We start from the raw sequence: 22170 nt of genomic DNA, 5'->3' as shown, positions 1-22170 counted from the left end.
ATAGCCCAGCCCCCCGCAAGTTCCATGCAAGAGTGGGCATCCATCCAGGGTGTGTTGTGCCAGCTCAGCATGTTTGGTCTCAGGTACGCCGTTTCGGCCCAGGGTATCCTGCACCGGCTCTGCGTGCTGTGTCTCCGGGGCGCTTGGACAGTGCAGTTCGCCCTATGCCTGCGCTCCGCCCATGCCGGGTGAATTTGGGCATTGAGCCTAAGGGAGAGGTGCGAGTGGTATGCACCAGATCTCCAGTGCTCACCCACAGCCCGGTTCAACCTGTGCCTGCACTCTGGAGGGTCCGTGCTAAAGTGGTCATCCAGCCTGGAGGAGTGGTGCCAAGGCTGCGCACCAGAGCTCCAGTGCTCCCCCACAGCCCGGTCTATCCGGTGTCTCCTCCACACACCAGGCCTCCTGTAGGTCTCCCCAGCCTGGTGGCAGCCCCACGCACCAGGCTGTCTCTCCTTCTCCTCCCTCCAGGTTCTCCCGCCTGTCCGGTGCCGCCAGAGTCGCCCTTCTCTCCGGCGCCGCCAGAGTCTCCCGCCTGTCCGGCGCCGCCAGAGTCTCCCGCCTGTCCGGCCCCGCCAGAGTCTCCCGCCTGTCCGGCCCCGCCAGAGTCTCCCGCCTGTCCGGCCCCGCCAGAGTCTCCCGCCTGTCCGGCCCCGCCAGAGTCTCCCGCCTGTCCGGCCCCGCCAGAGTCTCCCGCCTGTCCGGCCCCGCCAGAGTCTCCCGCCTGTCCGGCCCTATCAGAATCTCCCATCTATTCGGGGCCCGCTGCAAGGGGGGCAGTCTGGGGTCGGCGGCGAGGGTTGCCGCTCCAAAGGCGTCACCTAAGTGGGCCAAGACTAAGGTGGAGTGGGGTCCACGTCCCGCGCCAGGGCCGCCACCGCGGACAGATACCCACGCAGACCCTCCCCTATGGGTTTAGGTTTTGCGGCCGGACAATGTCTCAATTATAGTTTGGTCAGGGCGTGAGTTGGGGTGGGCATTCTATGTTTGTTCTGTGTGTTATAGTTATATGTGTTTGGCCTGGTATGGTTCCCAATCAAAGACACATGTCCATCATTGTCTCTGATTGAGAACCATACTTAGGCAGCCTGTTTTCCCACTATGGGTTGTGGGTAGTTGTTTTCCGTTTCAGTGTTTGCACCATACGGGACTTTCATTGTTTCACTTTGGTTATTTTGTATTCAGTGTTCAGTTATATTTCATTAAAATGCGTATTGCTCCGATCTGTCCTACTCCTCATCAGACGAAGAAGACTGTTACAAGTGGTGCGTGCATATGTATTCACCCCCTTTGCTATGAAGCCCATAAAAAAGATCTGGTGCAATGAATTATCTTCACATAATGAGTTAAATAAAGTCCACCTGTGTGCAATCTAAGTGTCACATGATCTGTCACATGATCTCAGTGTATATATACACCTGTTCTGAAAAGCCCCAGAGTCTGCAACACCACTAAGCAAGGGGCACCACCAAGCAAGCGGCAACATGAAGACAAAGGAGCTCTCCAAACAGGTCAGGGACAAAGTTGTGGAGAAGTATAGATCAGGGTTGGGTTATAAAAAAAATATCCAAAACTTTGAACATTCCACGGAACACCATTAAATCCATTATTAAAAAATGGAAAGAATTTGGCACCACAACAAACCTGCCAAGAGAGGGCCGCCCACCAAAACTCACGGACCAGGCAAGGAGGCCATTAATCAGAGAGGCAACAAAGAGACCAAAGATAACCCTGAAGGAGCTGCAAAGATCCACAGTGGAGATTGGAGCATCTGTCCATAGGACCACTTTAAGCCGTACACTCCCCAGAGTTGGGCTTTACGGAAGAGTGGCCAGAAAAAAGCCATTGCTTAATGAAAAAAATTTGCAAACACATTTGGTGTTCGCCAAAATGCATGTGGGAGACTCCCCAAACATATGGAACAAGGTACTCTGGTCAGATGAGACTAAAATGCAGCTTTTTGGCCATCAAGGAAAACGCTTTGTCCGGCGCAAACCCAACACCTCTCATCACCCCAAGAACACCATCAAAGTGAAGCATGGTGGTGCCAGCATCAAGCTGTGGGGATTTTTTTCATCGGCAGAGACTGGAAAACTGGTCAGAATTGAAGGAATGATGGATGACGCTAAATACAGGGAAATTCTTGAGTGAAACCTGTTTCAGTCTTCACGAGATTTGAGACTGGGATGGAGGTTTACCTTCCCGCAGGACAATGACCCTTAGCATACTGCTAAAGCAACACTCAAGTGGTTTAAGGGGAAACATTTAAATGTCTTGGAATAGCCTAGTCAAAGCCCATACCTAAATCTAATTGAGAATCTGTGGTATGACTTAAAGATTTCCGCACACCAGCGGAACCCATCCAACTTGAAGGAGCTGGAATAGTTTTGCCTTGAAGAATGGGCAAAAATCCCAGTGGCTAGATGTGCCAAGACAAATTGAAAACGTTAAAATAGCATCTCTCTCAATGCCAGGTCTGAGCAGCAATAATTAATTACCTCAGCTCAGTCAAGACAACTTTGAGACCCTATCCCCTTCACCTCTACCTTTATATACAGCTTAGGGCTTATGCTGCATTTAATAATGAGGCCAACCCTCTCTATTATAAAGTAAAACATGATACAGACTATTCCTGCCAGACAGACTCAAATATATAGAGACTTAAAGACCAATAGTGTTTCAAAGCTAACTCAAAAACCAAATGGCTGCTCAAACTCACCTGGGCAGTGGGGGCAGCATGAGTCTTGCGTTCTGATTGGGCTCTGGCAGAGCAGGGGCGGGCACACCTCTGTCTCACACAGGACACGCCCACTGTGACAGGTGCACTGGGTGCAGGCGTCGATGTTCCACGTCTCCCCCTCCACAAAGTATTCTCCCCCCGGGGCCAGACACACTGACGAATCCCCCAGGTCTGGTTTGTGGGAGCTGGGCTCCTCTGAGGGAGGAGGAAGGAAGAGAGAGCACAGGTTCAAGGGTGAAACATATTGGAAACAGCTTTTTCATTAGTGTTAATGCATTATCAACATTATCTATTATATGAAACAATGAGGAGGGTGGGAAAATGGTGTGTAAACCTGAAATTATCTAAGAATAGCCTACTACCAGTGCACCGTTTTTTTCCCATATTTCATTTGTTTGTTTAAGGTTTTCTACCTGGGCAGGATGGACAGCACTGTCCGGACCGTATGGCAGGGCTGTCGCAGGATGGCACAGGGCATGAGATGAGGGCACACATTTCCCTGCCGCTGTGGCAGTAGCAATCCCGGCAGCCATCATGCCAGTTCTCTTCGTTCTCGTGCCGTCTTCCATCCATGGACAGACAGGAACCCTTCTTCACTAACGGGGCCACTGACGAGGAGCTCTGCTCTGGAAGAGGGACAGAGGAGAGAGGAAAGGTTTTAGAGATACAACTACCAGCATAACCCATAAAGAACAGTGTTTGGCGGACCAATCACTGACTGGCTTTTCTGAGCATGGTCCAACCACGACCAGATTAATACCAGGGAGAGAAAAAACCCCACCTTGATTAAACTCCTGTCTGAGACTGAGCTATTCTGGGTGGATGCCAAATTTCACAAATTCAAAAGGGAGACAGATTAAAAAGTTTTTCCTCATTAAAAGAGGAGTTTTCAGTGCTCATTCATACATTTTTCACAACGATTTAATTATTTAGTGTGAATCACAGTAGAACACAAGAGGAGCATCAATAATAGATCTGTGTGGAGAAGATGACCCCAGCCTGCCCTCTGGATGCAACAACAGGTGGGGTCAAAAACACCAAATGGCACCCTAATTCCTTATATAATACACTACTACAAAAGTAGTACACTATACACAGAATAGGGTGCCTTTATTTTATTTATTTGCATTTTTCACACCAGATACAAATATATACATACGAACAACAACTTAGACACACAAACAACGACTACATCTCATGTGCCCAGACCCACATGCCCACACCCCCATCCCTAGTGCCTGCATTACTGTTGGCCACATTACTGTTGGCCTCAAATTGTACCAATTTGTTTCTGTCGCCCATGCTATTCCAATATTTAAATTATAAATCATTCGATTTTCCATTCTGTTAACGATGGCAGATTGATTGATTTCCAAGTTTTTAGTATACGTTTTTTCAAGATAAGTGATGAGAAGAGAATAGTCCAGCCTGTTGGGTATCTCACTACACCCCCATATGCCATGTCTTGAAATATGCAGACAGATGGATTAAAAGTTAGTTTACATTGTAAAACTTCTGATGGACAACTTTCTAGCTCTGCCAATAAATTTGGGACTTCATCACATTCCCAGAAAACATGGATTATTGAGTCAATATGGTGCTGTAGAATTTGTACATTTTGTCTCTTGTATAATAAATTATATACATTTATACTGGAAGCGTACATTTTCGTTAGGGTGCCTTTTAGTCAGAGGCGTAAAGTAATTAAGTAAAAATACTTTAAAGTACTCCATAAGTAGTGTTTTTGTCACGCCTTGGTCTTAGTATTTTGTGTTATAGTTAATTAGTTGGTCAGGCCAGGGTGTGACATGGGTTTATGTTATTGTGTTGTCGTATTGTTTTTTTTGTAGGGATTGGGATTGTGGTTGATTAGGGGTGTGTTTAGTTTAGGTTTGGCTGCCTGAGGCGGTTCTCAATCAGAGTCAGGTGATTCTTGTTGTCTCTGATGGGGAACCGTATTTACGTAGCCTGGGTTTCACTGTGTATTTCGTCGGTGATTGTTCCTGTCTCTGTGTAGTTTCACCAGATAGGCTGTAATTAGGTTTCACGTTCCGTTTTGTTGTTTTTGTATTTTGTATCAGTTATTTCATGTACCGCGATTCATTCATTAAAGACATGAGTAACCACCACGCTGCATTTCGGTCCGACTCTCTTCCAACAAACGAAGAATGCCGTTAGTTTTAGGCTATCTGTACTTTACTTTTTATATTCTCAACAACTTTTACTTTTACTCCACTACATTCCTAAAGAAAATAATGTACTTTTTACTCCATACATTTTTCCTGACACCCAAAAGTACCAGTTACATTTTGAATGCTTAGCAGAACAGGAAAATTGTTCAATTCACACACTTATCAAGAGAACATCCCTGGTCATCCCTTCTGACACTAAACACAAATGCTTCGTTTGTAAATTATGTCTGACTGTCGAAGTGTGCCCCTGGCTATCCGTAAATTAAAAAAACAAGAAAATCGTGCCATCTGGGTTGCTTAATAAGCAAATCGAAATGATTTATAGCCATTCCAGGTTTCTTCAGAACAAGTCTGGCAGCAAGAGACTAACCAGACAACCCTCTATTGGTGTAATAGTTAGAAACAGTAAAACATTGATAGAACAATAGTTAAAACATTAGTGGTTCTCCAAGTCTGACAGTGAAAGCGAGGAGAGAGTTTGAGAAAAAAGTATCATCAGCCGTCTAAATTATGAATGCAAAGGCATCAAAGGTTATCAATAGATGGCACTCACCTCTGCACTGGCACTTCAGACAGCCCAACTTGTCCTGCTGGAAGCCCATTGGACAGGCTTTGTCACAAGGTAACTCTGGACACTTCTTACAGCGGCAGATATCACAACCATGCTTGTTCTTTCTGATGGGGTAGAGAGGGAGAGAGAGACACAGAGGGTGAGAGAGAAAGAGAGAGAGGTTAAGATCAGGTCTTCATAAGTTTAGAAAATATAGGCCCTAATTTATACAGTTTACGCCAAAGTATCTAAAATGGATAGCCCATGTCCATTAGGGATGATGTCGGGCGACGAAACGATAGAAGAATAGAAGAAAAGCGAGGAGAAGCGAAGTGGGCAGTCAAGCGTTTCAGCGACGCGAACATGGCTTGGGAGCATGAACAGGACACACCTACTCATTCAAGGATTTCTCTTTATTTTTTACATCTTTCTACATTGTAGAATAATAGTGAAGACATTAACTACTACATGACTCCATATATGTTAATTCATAGTTTTGATGTCTTTACTAGTTAGTATTATACAATGTAGAAAATAGTAAAATAAAGAAAAATCCTAGAATGAGTAAGTGTGTCCAAACTTTTGACTGGTACTATTGTCACGACTTCCACCGAAGTCGGCCCTGCTCCTTGTTCGGGTGGTGTTCAGCGGTCGATGTCACTGGCTTTCTAGTGACTACCGATCCATTTTTCTGTTTAGTTTTGTTTTGTCTGATTACACACACACCTGTTTTACATTCCCTCATTACATTCCCTATTTAACAATCTGACATACATTTCTGTTCTGTCTGTGATTGTTCATGTCGTTAGTGGTTGTGTTAGAGTTGTGTTGTATGTTCCTATTTGGAATTTTGCTTTATTCTTTGAGTAAACTCAGTTGGATTACTCTATACCTGTGTCCTGCGCCTGACTCCGCTTTCACTCTGCACCCAATCGCTGACAACTATAAACTGGGGAAATTTTAACTTTATGCAAATAATCAGCAATATCATAGCTTAATATTTACCAATCGTAGCTCACTATAGCTTCCAGCCCCTACTGGTTTGGCTGTTGATACCTAGCATGCTGTCGACTTGCTAGCAACCACATGACAAGCCACTCTGGACGAAGCTAATGTGGCTAGGCGAAGCATCACTGCTTATGGTTCAAAGCCGTGAGGGTGGCCAAACTGTCCATAGCGGTGGGTGCAGTGAGGAGGCAGAAATAATATTGTTTTTCTGCCACAGATTTGGCCTTTATTTTTAACAAAGTAGAGAATAAATAGGTGACAAAGGTGCTTAATAAACAGGACAAAGAGCAACATATGTCACTGCACTGATCTAACTAGAAGAAAAAGAAACACACACCTATTAAGACTAGCGGAGTAGAAAACTTGAAAATAAAAGAGAGCCGCCCACTCTAGGAGCTCAGATGCAAAAATGTTATTACCAACGTTTCGACAGCTAAGCTGTCTTCATCAGGGTATAATCACAAACACTGCGGGATGACTCGTTTATATAGTGTCAAAAGACACAGGTGTCTGTAATCATGGCCAAGAGTGGCCTAATATCATTGGTTAATAATCAAATATTAAAATGTCATACAAAGAACAGCATACAAACAACAAATGGATAGCATACAATCATAGATTAATTTGACTACACAAGTTTACAAACAATTACAATGGCAAAGTCACAATAATCACAAGAATGGCTTCAGATCCAAGTCTACGTTGAGACCGAAAGGCGCAAGGGTCTTTAAATTAAAGATCTAACACTGATCTAACACTGCACTGATCTAACCCAGGCCTCAATAATGCCTGATAGTAATTTTCATGATCTGCGGCAAGTAGGCCTACAGTATAACCGGACCTTCCACTGTGTGGCCAAAACAGGAAATTAGGGGTAGAAGAATACCTCTTACCCATAATGCATTTCATCATGGAACATACTGTGCAATATCAAATTTCAAACCTCCCCTGGGAGAATTAACAGGTTGGCATGAACCACAACACAGTTTAAACATTGTGCTCTTGAACGCCATTTAGTTTGCCTGTAACAATCTCTGATGGGAATACATGAAGGACCCCTCTACAATTAGTCTACGAGGACAAAGCATTTACATGCCTTTAGCTTAACTTTAGTATTAATCATACTCATTAGTGATCACTTTGTAGTTATACTTTTAAACAACAAATGCATGAATAGAAGAGCAATTAGTGTGGAGCTGCAAACAAAATGTTTAATGCCAAAACCAAATGAATCAGCATGCACGACCACAAACTCTCATCATTGTACTTCAGCCTTCGGAAAAAAAGATACCAAATCACAACTATTGCAATTCAATAAACAGGCCACAATACAGTGTCATTGAAAATTGTAATGACAAAAATTGTGCAAAAATAAAATGATGCAAGCTACAGAAGCGCAACAGTGAGTCTATAGTGAAAGTCAGAATATTAGGCTATGATAGTTTCATCTCTCACCTTGTTCCATAACACAATAGCACTGATTACAGATGATGTCCATGAGATTTTAGTTTGCCATTGTGTTTGTTTGTGTGACATGCTTTAGTTACAAACAGTGTGTTTGCTTGCCGTAGCATCTGTTTCATTAGGTTGACATGGTTTTTGTCATTGCACAGAAAGGTAAAACACATAGCAAACTGCCAAACAAATCTTTGTATAGCAGAGACAGGCAGTGGATACATTCCAGCCAGGTGCCCAGGACAAGCAGCACCGGCATCATCAGTTAAAACAAGGACAGAGATGAGAGAGACAGAGAGACAGAGAGACAGAGAGACAGAGAGACAGAGAGACAGAGAGAGAGTTTGCATGGACAGGTGTGTGTGCACCAACAGATGGCACAAATGACTGACCATAGGGACATATCAAACATACGCTTCGCTCCATGGCTTGCTGCTCTGACTAGACCGCGCTGGGCACCTTCCCTTTCCTAAGTTAAAATTCACATCCCTATCCCATCCAGTTCTGCCTCTATCCCTTCATCCTCCCCTCCTCTATCCTTCCATCCTATCCCTCCTCGATCCCTCCATCCTTCCACCCTATCCCTCCTTCCATCCTATCCCTCCTCTATCCTTCCATCCTATCCCTCCTCTATCCTTCCATCCTATCCCTCCTCTATCCTTCCATCCTCTATCCTTCCTCTCCTCTATCCCTTCATCTTCCCCTCCTCTATCCTTCCATCCTATCCCTCTATCCTCCCCTCCTCTATCCTCCCCTCTATCTTTCCATCCTCTCATCCTATCCCTCCATTCTCTCCCCCTCTATCCCTCCATCCTCCACTTCCTCCCTCCCTCCTTCCAACCTTCCCCTCTTCCCTCTCTTCCTCACTCTCTTATCTCATGAACAATAGGAGAGAGAAAAAATAGCCATGTGCAATCTTCATTTGGTTTGGTGATAAGGATCTATCAGAGGCCATTTCAGTTGCGGGGAACATCAATAGAGTCTGTACGGAGAGAAGAACGCGGTCTGTTGAATTATTCAAACCATACACTTTGCTGCTCGAAAACATAGGGGTAAGGTATATCTTTGATAGGGCATAATAGAGATCTAAAATTAGAATCTTAGATGCAACCATTCACCCCATGAACACTCATTTGTGAGAAAGGAGAGAGAAAGAGGGGAAGAGAAAGAGGGAGAGAAAGAGAGAGTGAGAACCGTCGGTTCAATGCAGACAGACCAGTAGAGTAACAGCTTTATGTGACAGACAGTTGACGAGTGAGAGTTTAGGTTAAGATACGAAGACTGCCTGCTGCCTGAGCGTTTTAATCTCTGTCATATCCATAACTATTCTGACATAATAATCTCTAGCAGGCCGGCCGGCTGGTCGGTCCACAACACAGTTAAAATACAGGGCAGATGGATTATTGTGCAGCAGGACTGGCCTCCCCAGAGTCCAATAGAAAAAGCTGCTAGCCGCTCTATGAAAGAGAATGTGTATTACTATTACTACAAGGAACTGGATAAGCAGCCATTAAAGTGGGAATCTGTAATTCTTACATTTATTTTACAGAAGCCCGCTACTTTTTTGTCTATAAAGCAATGGCATTAAACAACTTTATATTTTGTGTTATGATGGTGTAAGAAAGTTGTACTATGAGCTCATGAGTTGACTGGGAGTGAAATCATTCTGAACCACTGACAGATATCATCTGCTTCTCCAACTCTTGTTAATGTAATAAATAAGTTGTGCTGATGTGGGGGTAAATGATCTATTAACAAGCTCATCACCTGAGATTGAGTCATTTCATATTGTTTTGGTTATGGTTCATTTCAAACTAATCAGAAGATGGTATGCCAGTTGGGCATGTGCTGCAATTGTCCATTCTTATACAGTACTGTACTGCTCTAGGAAAGCTTTTGTTTATGCACAGCAAGCCTAGGCGTTATACCTGTGTGCTTGTATTTATTTATTGTTATTTTGTAGGGCGGGGGGTGGGGGGGTCAGCTTTAAGATTGCAGAAAGATTGTAGCTTCCATCAAAGTAATTGTCTGCATAATTTCCAATCCCCCATATATATATTTTATATATATTTTTTGTAAATATATACAGTACCAGTCAAAAGTTTGGACACACCTGCTCATTCAAGGATTTCTCTTTATTGTCACTATTTTTTACATTGTAGAATAATAGTGAAGAGATCAACACTATGAAATAACACATATGGAATCATGTTGTAACCAAAAAAGTGTTAAACAAATCCAAATATATTTTAGATTTGAGATTCTTCAAAGTAGCCTCACTTTGCCACGATGACATCTGCTAACCCTACTGCTAACCCTACCAGTTGTGTAAAGTAATTAAGTACTTCTTGCGACTAGCAATCCCGGATCCGGGAGCGTAATCATAGCCTCAAATGAATTAGCATAACGCAGCGGACATAAATACCCCTAGAAAATGTTCCTATTCATGAAAATCACAAATTAAATATATTGAGACACAGCTTAGCCTTTTGTTAATCACACTGTCATCTCAGATTTTCAAAATATGATTTACAGCCAACGCTAGACAAGCATTTGTGTAAGTTTATCATGGCATAATGCTATGCTAGGCTCTGATGGCAGCAGGCAACATTTTCACGAAAATAAGAAAAGCAATCAAATTAAATTATTTACCTTTGAAGAACTTTGGATGTTTTCACTCAGGAGACTCCCAGTTTGATAGCAAATGTTGCTTTTTTCCAAAAATATTATTTTTGTAGGCAAAATAGCTCCCGTTTATTCATCATGCTTGGCTGAGAAATCAACCGGAAAATGCTATCACTACAACGCCAAACATTTTCCAAATTAGCTCCATAATATCGACAGAAACATGGCAGATGCTGTTTAGAATCAATCCTCAAGGTGTTTTTAACATATATATTCGATAATATATCCGTTGAGGCAATTGGTTTCTCATAAGAAGTGATTAGAAAAATGGCTACCTCATTTTACGCAAGATTTCCTGCGGGAGACATCATGTGACCACTTGCTAAATGTGGTCCCTTACGGCTATTCTTCAACAGAAATGCGTAAAAAGACGTCACAATGCTGTAGACACCTTGGGGAATACGTATAAAACGTAAACTCATTCGTAGCTCATTCACAGCCATATAAGGAGTCATTGGCATGAGGCGGTTTTCAAAAAATGCGTCACTTCCTCATTGGATTTTTATCTGGGTTTCGCCTGTAACATCAGTTCTGTTGCACTCACAGACAATATCTTTGCAGTTTTGGAAACGTCAGAGTGTTTTCTATCCAAAGCTGTCAATTATATGCATAGTCGAGCATCTTTTCCTGACAAAATATCTTGTTTAAAACGGGAACGCTTTTCATCCAAAAATTTAAATATCGCCCCCTAGTCGTAAAAGGTTAAAGTACTACTTAAATATTTAAGGGTTTATGTACTTCACTAATTATATACTTGACAACATTCCTAAAGAAAATAAATATACTTTCTACTCCATACATTGTCCCTGACACCCAAAAGTACTCGTTACATTTTGACAGGAAAACTGTCCAATTCACACACTGTTCAAGAGAACATCCCTGGTCATCGCTAATGCCTTTGATCTGGCGGAATCATTAAAAACAAATTCGTTGTTTGTAAATGACTGTATGTCTGAGTGTTTCCGAGTGGGCCCTTGGCGATCCGTCAATAAAAAAATAAATAAGGAAGGAAGGAATTTGAAATGATCAATTACTGAACTTTTACTTTTGATACATAAGTATATTTAAAACCAAATACTTTTATACTTTTACTCAAATTGTATTTTACTGGCTGTCATTTTCTATGTTTATTTTTACTCAAGTATGACAATTGGGTACGTTTTCCACCACTGAACCCTACCACCCCTCCCCTAATTGGAGTAAACTAATGAACAACAACACTCAGGCTTCTACTTCCAGCTTATACACACTATATACATTTGACGGACACAGTCTATTTGACAATAGTTATATTTGTTTTGTTTTTAGTCCTTCCTCTACCCTCAACCTCTCCCATCTATTTCTGATGTCCATCCAGTTTGATTTCTATTTGCCATATATTTTGAACTGTGCTGTTTCACAAAAGTTCTGAACCTATATACATTTTACAGACACAGTATGTTACATTTGTTATCTTGTTGTTATTAGTCCCACCCTTCAGCTCCATTCAACTCCTCCCATCTATCTCTTAACACTTAATCTATTTGCCATATATTATTCAACTGTGCGGTGTTGCTTCACAAAATTTATTAACCGTTCTATTCTCATAGTTTCTACAGATTGTAAATTAAAGATAAAAAAAAATTCTAAACGTATTATTATATTGTTGATCGACTGACTATGACTTTTCATATCACCCATTATTGCGATCTATCTATATCTGTGTGTGTTTGTGTGTATTTGTGTTTTTGTTGGCGTTTGTGCCAGGCTTGTGTTCATATCTTGTTAACCAACAGACAACATTCCCTAGTGAAAGCTGTAATACATTGCTTTCCTGAAGTATTTCTGTGTAAATGGCAATCAGAGTATTCGGGGAGGGATGCAATGAGCTTACAAGCATGGTACTAGTGGCCGGAAGCTAAAAGTTTCAGTTTCACTATCAGAGGCCATCCTTTACAATGCGCAACAGCAACACAAGCAGCAAACACAATCAGTAACCTGGGTGGAGCTAATTAAACTGTCAACTCTACATGCAGCGCCTGTTTAGCCAAAATGAGTTATGGAGAAGGAAAAAGGGATCATTTTGTCAGTTTACGAGCAAAACTCACTTAAGCATAACAGGCAAAGCAGGTAACTGGGGTAATTTGTGACATAGGTTTGAAGGAGCCGCGATTTCAATTTCAATTGGCCATCTGTCTAGCTGTCTCTGTGAAGTTCTACTGCTTTTTAACGTCTGAAAGTGACTGGGAAAGTAGGGCTCATTTATTCTGAAACGATGCAGATTTGAAATCGCTTCATATTTCAAAGCGTGGAGTGCTGGAGTTTAAAGTAAATGATAATTGCATGAGCTGGGAATCGTCATTTTGGTTTTTAAGTGTGTCTGAGTGGGTAGTGTGTCGGTAAGACTGGGAGAGGGAGGGAGGAAAGGAAGAAAGGGGAAAGGGAGGGAGAGAATGACAGAGGAAAAGGGAGGGGGAGAAGGGGGAGATAGGGAGGTAGCAATATACAGAGCGAGGGATGGATGGATGGATGGATGGAGCGAGGGAGTGAGGGAGGGAGGGGAGAGAAGGAGGGAGCAAGGGAGAGAGAGAAGTGCTTTCTCACATGAATCCAAAGGGGCAGGCCTTGTCACAGACCACAGCCTTGCACTTCTTGGGCCTAGGGCGACACTGACACACGTCACAGCCGTGGGCATCTGTCTGCAGGCCGAAGGGACACTTCAGGGTACAGACCGAGATCAGGGCACTGCACAGCTCTTCTCCTATAGGAAGGACATAGACAAATCAGACATCATTATCAGAGGAGGCTGGTGGGGTGGGAGGAGTTGTAGCAGGACACATTGTAATGGCTGGAATGGATCTTTGGAACAGAGTCAAAAATGTGGTTTCCATTTATTCCATTCCAGCCATTACAATGAGCCTGTCATCCTATAGTTCCTACCACCAGTGTCACACCCTGACCATAGAATTGTATGTTTCCATGTTTTGTTTGGTCAGGGTGTGATCTGAGTGAGCATTCTATGGTGTGTCTCGTTTGACTGTTTCTATGTTTGGCCTGATATGGATCTCAATCAGAGGCAGGTGTTAGTCATTGTCTCTGATTGGGAACCATATTTAGGTAGCCTGTTTGGTGTTGGGTTTTGTGGGTGATTGTTCTTATGTCCTTGTTCTGTCTGTGTCACTTAGCACCAGTATTAGGCTGTTTCTGTTTCCGTGTTACGTTTATTGTTTTTGCATTTGATTCGTGTTTACTTTGTTTTCATTAAACATGGATCGCAGTAGCCACGCCGCATTTTGGTCTGTCTCTCCTTTGCCTACAGAAAACCGTGACAGAATCACCCACCACAACAGGACCAAGTGACCTGGTAACAAGCAGCAGCGGCAGCAGCAGGAGAGGCTGCATTATTTGGATGAGTTGGAAGGTAAAGGACCCTGGGTACAACCTGGAGAATATCGCCGCCCCAAGGAAGAGCTGGAGGCGGAAAAGGCGGAGAGGCGCTGGTATGAGGAGGCAGCACGGCGTCGTGGATGGAAGCCCGAGATTCAGCCCCAAAAATGTATTGGGGGGGGCTCACAGGAAGTATGGCGAAGCCAGGTAGGAGACCTGCATCAACTTCCTGTGGTTACCGGGGGGCGAGAGAGACCGGGCAGGCACCGTGTTATGCTGTGAAGCGCACGGTGTCTCCAGTGCGGGTGCATAGCCCGGTGCGATACATTCCAGCTCCGCGTATCTGCCGGGCTAGAGTGGGCATCGAGCCAAGTGCCATGAAGCCGGCTCTACGCATCTGGTCTCCAGTGCGTCTCCTTGGGCCGGCTAACATGGCACCAGCCTTGCGCATGGTGTCCCCGGTTCACCTGCATAGCCCAGTGCGGGCTATTCCACCTCGCCGCACTGGCAGGGCGACCGGGACCATTCAACCGGGTAAGGTTGGGCAGGCTCGGTGCTCAAGATCTCCAATGCCGAGCAGCTGCCCCTCTGTCCCGAGCAGCTGCCCCTCTGTCCCGAGCAGCTGCCCCTCTGTCCCGAGCAGCTGCCCCTCTGTCCCGAGCAGCTGCCCCTCTGTCCCGAGCAGCTGCCCCTCTGTCCAGTGGGGTCATGTAGTAGGGTTGCCGTAGTTAGGAGGCCAAGGAAGCGGACAAGGTGGCGGACTAAGACTATGGTGAAGTGGGGGGGGGCCACGTCCAGCACCAGAGCCGCCACCGCGGACAGATGCCCACCCAGACCCTCCCCAATAGGTTCAGGTTTTGCGGCCGGAGTCCGCACCTTGGGGGGGTACACTACTGTCACACCCTCACCATAGTTTGCTTTGTATGTTTCTATGTTTTGTTTGTCCAGGGTGTGATCTGAGTGGGCATTCTATGTTATGTGTCTAGTTTGTCTGTTTCTGTGTTTGGCCTGATATGGTTCTCAATCAGAGGCAGGTGTTAGTCATTGTCTCTGATTGGGAACCATATTTAGGTAGCCTGTTTGGTGTTGGGTTTTGTGGGTGATTGTCCTTATGTCCTTGTTCTGTCTGTGTTACTTAGCACCAGTATTAGGCTGTTTCGGTTTTCGTGTTACGTTTATTGTTTTTGTATTTGATTCGTGTTTACTTTGTTTTCATTAAACGCAATAGCCACGCCGCATTTTGGTCTGACTCTCCTTTGCCTACAGAAAACCGTGACAACCAGCCTCCTCTGCTCAATATATGGCCAAAACTACAATGCAATTTAATAGTTCTAAAAGCCCAATTATTATTTTATGACCTGTGGCAATGGATTAGAGGTGCATACACTCCAAATTATGATTTTTATTGAAACTCATAAGTCATAACTTATGATAATGCCCTTCGCAGCAAATTATATTCTAACAGGCAGGAACACAAACCAAAAACATATGTTTTTAAAAGCCCTTTCAGGATGTCTCAGTGTGCCCTCTGAGTGCCTTTGGTCCACATCTGATAACGGCCCAGACAGGTATATTCATATCGAGAGTCAGACATTCAGGACAGTGAGAGAAAACACCAGAGAACAATGTCTCAATGTCATTGGCCCATGGCGATTTCTCTCCTCTATATAACCCAAACTGTTCAGAACAAAAGAATATACATATTTTGCATAATATGCTTGACTGACTGAGACGTCAGACCAGACCAGGGAGGTCACTACCTGGACTTGTCCAATAAGAAACACTCATTTTCGTTTTACATTGGAAAACGTTTTAAAATGTATTCCACTGTGTTCCCTAATGAATATGGCCCAGTACTAACGTGTTTTGCAGTGGCAGGTGCGACAGCCGTTCAGGTCCAGTTGGAAGCCGTATAAGCAGTGCTTCTCTGACAGGGAGCAGTTCTCTAGTGACTGACAGGCAGGGGGTGCCATAGTAATGTAGGTGGGCTCTGTAGGAACACAAATCACACAAGCCACTCTGGAGGTGAGTCACTGACAAATGAGGAACTTCACTCACACACATATGACACGCACATGAATACGCACGCACACACACCCTCAACACAAATATACACATAGGAGTCAGAGTCAAAAGCAATTTCTCTGCAAACCCTCAATACCTTGCATTAATGTGGGTAATATCAGAGAGCAATAATCAATGTCCATTATAACGGCACGACCAACCTACCCTTGGTGACTTGACTCCATCTAATGCAGGGATGGGCAACTGGCCTTCGGATCAATTTCCCCCTCACCCCCAAAAATTACATATAAAGTCCTGTTGAGGCTACTGTAGACCTTAATTGCAAAACAGTGTGTTTTAATCAAACATTTGGTAAAAGTGTATTCAGAAAGTATTCAGACCCCTTGACTTTTCACACATTTTGTTACGTTACAGCCTTATTCTAAAATGGTTTAAATCGTTTTTCCCCCTCATTTTTTATTTTTAATACAATGGCAAAAACAACCCGTTTTTCCTTTGTCATTATGAGGTTGTGTGTGTAGATTGATGAGGGAAAAAAAAATGTTTTAATCCATTTTAGAAGAACGCTGTAACATAGCAAAATGTGGACAAAGTAAAGGGTTCAGAATACATTCCGAATACACTGTCACCAATTCATTGATTAAAAGATACTGTTCCATAAACACTTCCATAAATTTACAGTGACAGTCTAACATATCAGATCTCTTTCAGCAATAACTGATGCTGAGCAGTTGCCATACCAGGTGGTGATGCAACCAGTGAGGATGCTCTCAATGGTGCAGTTGTAAAACTTTTGAAGAATCTGGGGACCCATGCCAAATGATTTCAGTTTCCTGAGGGGTAAAAGGTGTTGTCGTGCCCTCTTCATAACTGTCTTGGTGTGTTTGGACCATGATAGTGTCCACATCACCAACGAACTAAGGAACTTGAAACTCAACCCGTTCCACTACAGCCCCGTCGTTGTTAATGGGGGCCTGTTGGGTCCTCCTTTTCCTATAGTCCACGATCAGCTCCTTTGTCTTGCTCACATTGAGGGAGAGGTTGTTGTCCTGGCATCACACTGCCAGGTCTCTGACCTTCTTCTTACATGCTGTCTTATCATTGTTGGTGATCAGGCCTAATGCTGTTGTGATGTCAGCCAACTTGATGGTGTTGGAGTCATGCTTGGCCACGCAGTCGTGGGTGAACAGGGAGTACAGGAGGGGACTAAGCACGCACCCCTGAGGGACCCCAGTGTTGAAGATCAGCGTGTCAGACGTTTGTTGCCTACTCTCACCATCTGGGGGCAGCCCGTCAGGAAGTCCTCGATCCAGTTGCAGAGTGAGGGGTTTAGTCCCAGGGTCCTTAGCTTAGTGATGAGCTTTGTGGGCACTATGGTGTTGAACACTGAGCTGTAGTCAATGAACAGTATTCTCACATAGGTGTTCCTTTTGTCCAGGTGGGAAAGGGCCGTGTGGAGTGCGATTGAGATTGCGTCATCTGTTGGGGCGGTATGCAAATTGGAGTGGGTCTAGGGTTTCCTACATGATGGTGTTGATGTGAGCCATGACCAGCCTTTCAAAGCACTTCATGGCTACTGACGTGAGTGCTACGGGGCTGTAATCATTTAGACAGGTTACCTTCGCTTTCTTGGGCACAAGAGACTATGGTGGTCTGCTTGAAACAAGTAGGTATTGCAGACTCGGTCAGGGAGAGGTTGAAAATGCCAGTTGGTCTGTGCATGCTTTGAGTACACATACTGGTAATCCATCTGGCCCTGCGGCTTTGTGAATGTTGACCTGTTTAAAGGTCTTGCTTACATCGGCTACGGAGAGCATGATCACACAGTCGTCCAGTACAGCTGGTGCTCTCATGCATGTTTCCGTGTTGCTTGACACGAAGCGAGCATAAAAGGCATTTAGCTCATCTGGCAGGCTCGCATCATTAGGCGGCTGGGTTTCCCTTTGTAGTCCGTTATAGTTTTCAAGCCCTGCCACATCCGACGAGCATCAGCGCTGGTGTAGAAGGATTCAGTCTTAGTCCTGTATGATGCTTTGCCTGTTTGATGGTTCATCTGAGGGCATAGCAGGATTTCTTAAAAGCGTCCAGAATAAGTGTACTGCCCCTTAAAAGCAGCAGCTCTAGCCTTTAGCTTGGTGTGGATATTGCCTGTAATCCATGGCTTTTGGTTGGAAATTGTCAGGACCCGGTTACGAAACTGGGTCTCCGGAGTGAGAAACAGTCACTTAACCAACTGAGCCACGAATAGTCAGCCGAACCCAGAAGATGAGGCAGACACAGCAGTACTTAAGACGGTGTATTTAATAAAGTAAAAAGGAGAAGTCCTTCAATACAAAAAATGGCAAATCCAAAAGGTGGTAGGAATAGCACAAAAAAGCCTCAAGAGATACTCAAAAACAAAATTCCACAAGAGCATCCACCGGAATCGACAAGAATACACAGAACACTAGGGCTGGGTGCTAACATACAAACACAGAGCACAGAACTGAGGGAAACTAAGGGTTTAAATACAATCAGGGGAAACGAGGCACAGGTGCAAATAATAATGGGGAACAAGGGAAAAAACACAAGGTCAAAAAGCACAATGGGGGCATCTAGTGACCAAAACCCGGAACAACCCTGGCCAAATCCTGACAGAAATGTATGTACGGTCACCGTGGGGACGATATCGTCGATGCACTTATTGATGAAGCCGTTGACTGAGGTGGTATACTCCTCAATGCCATTGGATGAATCCCGGAACATATTTCAGTCTGTGCTAGCAAATAAGTCCTGTAGCATAGCATCCATGTTATCTGGCCACTTCTGTATTGAGCGAGTCACTGGTACTTAATGCTTTAGTTTTTACTTGTAAGCAGGAATCAGGAGGATTCAATTATGGTCAGATTTGCCAAATGGAGGGTGAGGGCGAGCCTTGTATGCTTCTCTGTGTGTGGAGTAAAGGAGGTCTAGATTTTTTCTTCTCCCCTGGTTGCACATGTGATATGCTGGTAGAAATGAGGTAAAACGGATTTAAGTTTGCCTGCATGAAAGTCCTGGCCACTAGGAGCATTTTCTTGTTTGCTTATGGCCAAATACAGCTCGTTGAGTGCGCTCTTATTGCCAGCATCAGTTTATGGTGGTAAATAGATGGCTACGAATAATATGAATGAGAACTCTTGGTAGATATTGCGGTCTAAATCAAATCAAATTGTAGTTGTCACATAAGCTGAATACAACACCTTACAGTGAAATGCTTACTTACAAGCTCTTAATTAACCAACAATGCAGTTAAGAAAAAAAGAAGAAATAAAAGTAACAAATAATTAAAGAGCAGCAGTAAAATAACAATAGCAATTCTATATACAGGGGCTACCTTTACATAGTCAATGTGCAGGGGCACCAGGCACCGGTCTATAGCTTATCATGGGGTATTGTACCTCAGGCGAGCATACCTCGAGACTTCTTTAATATTAGACATCCCGCAACAGCAGTCATTGACATATAGACACACACCCCGCCCCTCGTCTTACCAGACATAGCTGCTCTGTCCTGCCAATGCACGGAGAAGCCAGCCAGCTCTATATTATGCGTGTCGTCTTTCAGCCAAGACTCGGTGAAACATAAGATATTACAGTTAATGTCCTGTTGGTAGGATATTCTTAATCGTAGATCGTCCAGTTTGTTTTCCAATGATTTCACATTGGCCAATAATACAGAAGGTAGTGGTGGTTTACCTACTCATTGGTGAATTCTTACAAGGCACCCCAACCCCCTCCCCCTTTTTCTCTGTCTTTTCTTCACACTGACGGTGGGGATTTGGGCCTTGTTGACAAAGCAGTATATCCTTCATGTCAGTCTCATTACAGAAAAATCTTGATGTTTCATGAGCTTAAATAAAAGATCCCTGAAATTTTCCATACCAAGAAAAACTTATTTCTCTCAAATTTTGTGCAGAAATTTGTTTACATTCTGTCAGTGGGCATTTCTTCTTTGCCAAGAAAATCCATCCACCTGACAGGTGTGGCATATCAAGAAGCTGATTAAACAGCATGATCATTACACAGGTGCATGTCTCAAGTTGAGGGAGCGATCCATTGGCATGCTGCCTGCAGGAATGTCCACCAGACACAGAAAATTTAATGTTCATTGGTCTACCATAAGCAGACTCCAACTTCATTTTAGATAATTTGGCAGTACATTCAACAGGCCTCACAACCACAGACCATGTGTAACCACACCAGCCCAGTACCTCCACATCCCGCTTCTTCATCTGCGGGATCATCTGAGACCAGCCGCCCGGACAGCTGATAAAACTGAGGATTTCTGTCTTAAATAAAGACCTTTTTTGGTGGAAAAACCTATTCTGATTGGCTGGGCCTGGCCCTCCCCTGCCCAGTTAGTTGAAATCCATAGATGAGGGCCTATTTCATTGATTTCAATGGACTGATTTCCTTAATGAACTGTAACTCAGTAAAATTGTTGAAATTGTTGCATGATTTGTTTATATTTTTGTTCAGTGTATCTCTTAAAATGAAGTGTCTACATTTCAGTTCAGTGAATTTCAATCCATTTAAAGATTGTACAACATTTAATATCATATCGTAAGGTTGCGAGCTCACCAAATTTCACAGTCATGGACACCAGCACAAGGTTAAGTTATGACAGCTTTGACAAGTTCCTCCCTGATGCCTGTCACCCTGCCTGGTTGGCTGCTACTCTGCTGTATGGATCTCCTCTCTGCTGAGCACAGGGCCAGGACCAGTGCTGTGATTATAAATATGACGAGGGTTGTACAAGGGTTGTAGAGGAGACCAGACCAGGAAGTCAAAGAATGAGTGGGGAGGAGGACATGGGAAAAAGGTTAGGAATAGGACAGGAGGAGGACAGGAGAAGTTAGGTGAGGAGGAGGGAGTGGGGAGGAGGACAGGAGAAGGGAGTGGGGAGGAGGACAGGAGAAGGGAGTGGGGACAGGAGGACAGGAGAAGGGAGTGGGGACAGGAGAAGGGAGGTGGGAGGAGGAAAGGAGAAGGGAGGTGGGAGGAGGTGGCCAGGAAGAGTTACGGGGAGGACAGTCAAGGTCAGAGGAGACACGAGTGAGTAACTGCTGCTTCTTCATCTCAGAACCCAGAACCAAATCACATGTGCACCGGAACAGTCTACCCAGCAAACTGGGAACATTCCAGTCTCCCTCTCTTCCAACCCTCGCCACTCAGCGCATACCCAGATTGTCATGTGCCATTGCAATCTTCACTCTCTCTCTCGTTTACATTTTTACATTTTAGTAAGTAAGCAGACGCTCTTATCGAGAGCTACTTACAGTAGTGAGTAGATTCTCTCCCAATACTCTCTCCTCTTCTGTTTTATCATCTGTCCCTTCTGATAAATGCTTCTCCATCCAGTCTCCTGATTTTGCCATCTTCGACCCAACTCTCCTCATCCCCTTTACCCCCGGCTGGCTAGACACTCCCCTTCTGCTCCGTGACTGAGTGACTCATTGCGAGCTTACAGAAGAGGGCTGCGGGCAGCTGAGCAAAAATGGAGGAAAACCAAACTTCCGGGGGGACCTTTCATCCTTTCACTACCTCCTCTCCACCTTTTCTTCCTCTGAATCCGCTGCTAAAGCCACTTTCTATCACTTTACATTTCAAGCTTCTGCCTCTAACCCTTGGAAACTCTTTCCACCTTCTCCTCCCTCCTTAATCTTCCACCCCCTCCTTCCTTCCTCTCTGCGGACGTCTTTGTCAAGCACTTTGAAAAGAAGATTGATGACATCCACTCCTCATTCACCCAGCCAATTGAGTCCACTGGTCCCACTCACACTTATTAACTACCTTTCTGCCCTCTCTCTAGATGAAATACTGTGAGGTCCGGCCACTGGTGAGGTTCAGCTTCCCGACAACCAGCCCACTTGACCTGATCCCCTCCTCTCTTCTCCAGACCATCTCTGGAGATCTTCTCCCATTCCTCACTTCCCTCATCAACTCATCCCTGACCACTGGCTGTGTCCCATCTGACTTCAAAGTGTCCCGAGTCGCTCCCCTCCTCAAGAAACCCTCAACTCCTCTGACGTCAAAAACTACAGACCTGTATCCCTTTTCAATTATTTTCCAAAAGAACTTGAGCGTGCTGTCTGACCAATTCTCTCGCTATCTCTCAGAACAATCTTC

At 44.2% G+C, this 22170-nt stretch overlaps 1 protein-coding gene across 1 annotated transcript in view; it reads right to left on the bottom strand.

The window, feature by feature from the left end:
* LOC135525705 (cysteine-rich motor neuron 1 protein-like) overlaps positions 1–22170 on the bottom strand; it is a 208771-nt gene that overhangs the window by 27661 nt on the left and 158940 nt on the right. The window contains exons 8-12 of the mRNA XM_064953494.1: positions 15858–15986; positions 13214–13370; positions 5486–5607; positions 3154–3366; positions 2720–2935 (exon numbers count right to left, since the gene is read on the bottom strand). Of these exons, the coding sequence (XP_064809566.1) occupies positions 2720–2935; positions 3154–3366; positions 5486–5607; positions 13214–13370; positions 15858–15986 (837 nt within the window). The remainder of the gene's footprint in view (positions 1–2719; positions 2936–3153; positions 3367–5485; positions 5608–13213; positions 13371–15857; positions 15987–22170) is intronic.

The sequence above is a fragment of the Oncorhynchus masou genome, chromosome 32, assembly GCF_036934945.1.
Source record: "Oncorhynchus masou masou isolate Uvic2021 chromosome 32, UVic_Omas_1.1, whole genome shotgun sequence".
Classification (NCBI taxonomy): Eukaryota; Metazoa; Chordata; class Actinopteri; order Salmoniformes; family Salmonidae; genus Oncorhynchus; species Oncorhynchus masou.
This window is presented reverse-complemented; position numbering and strand designations above follow the sequence as displayed.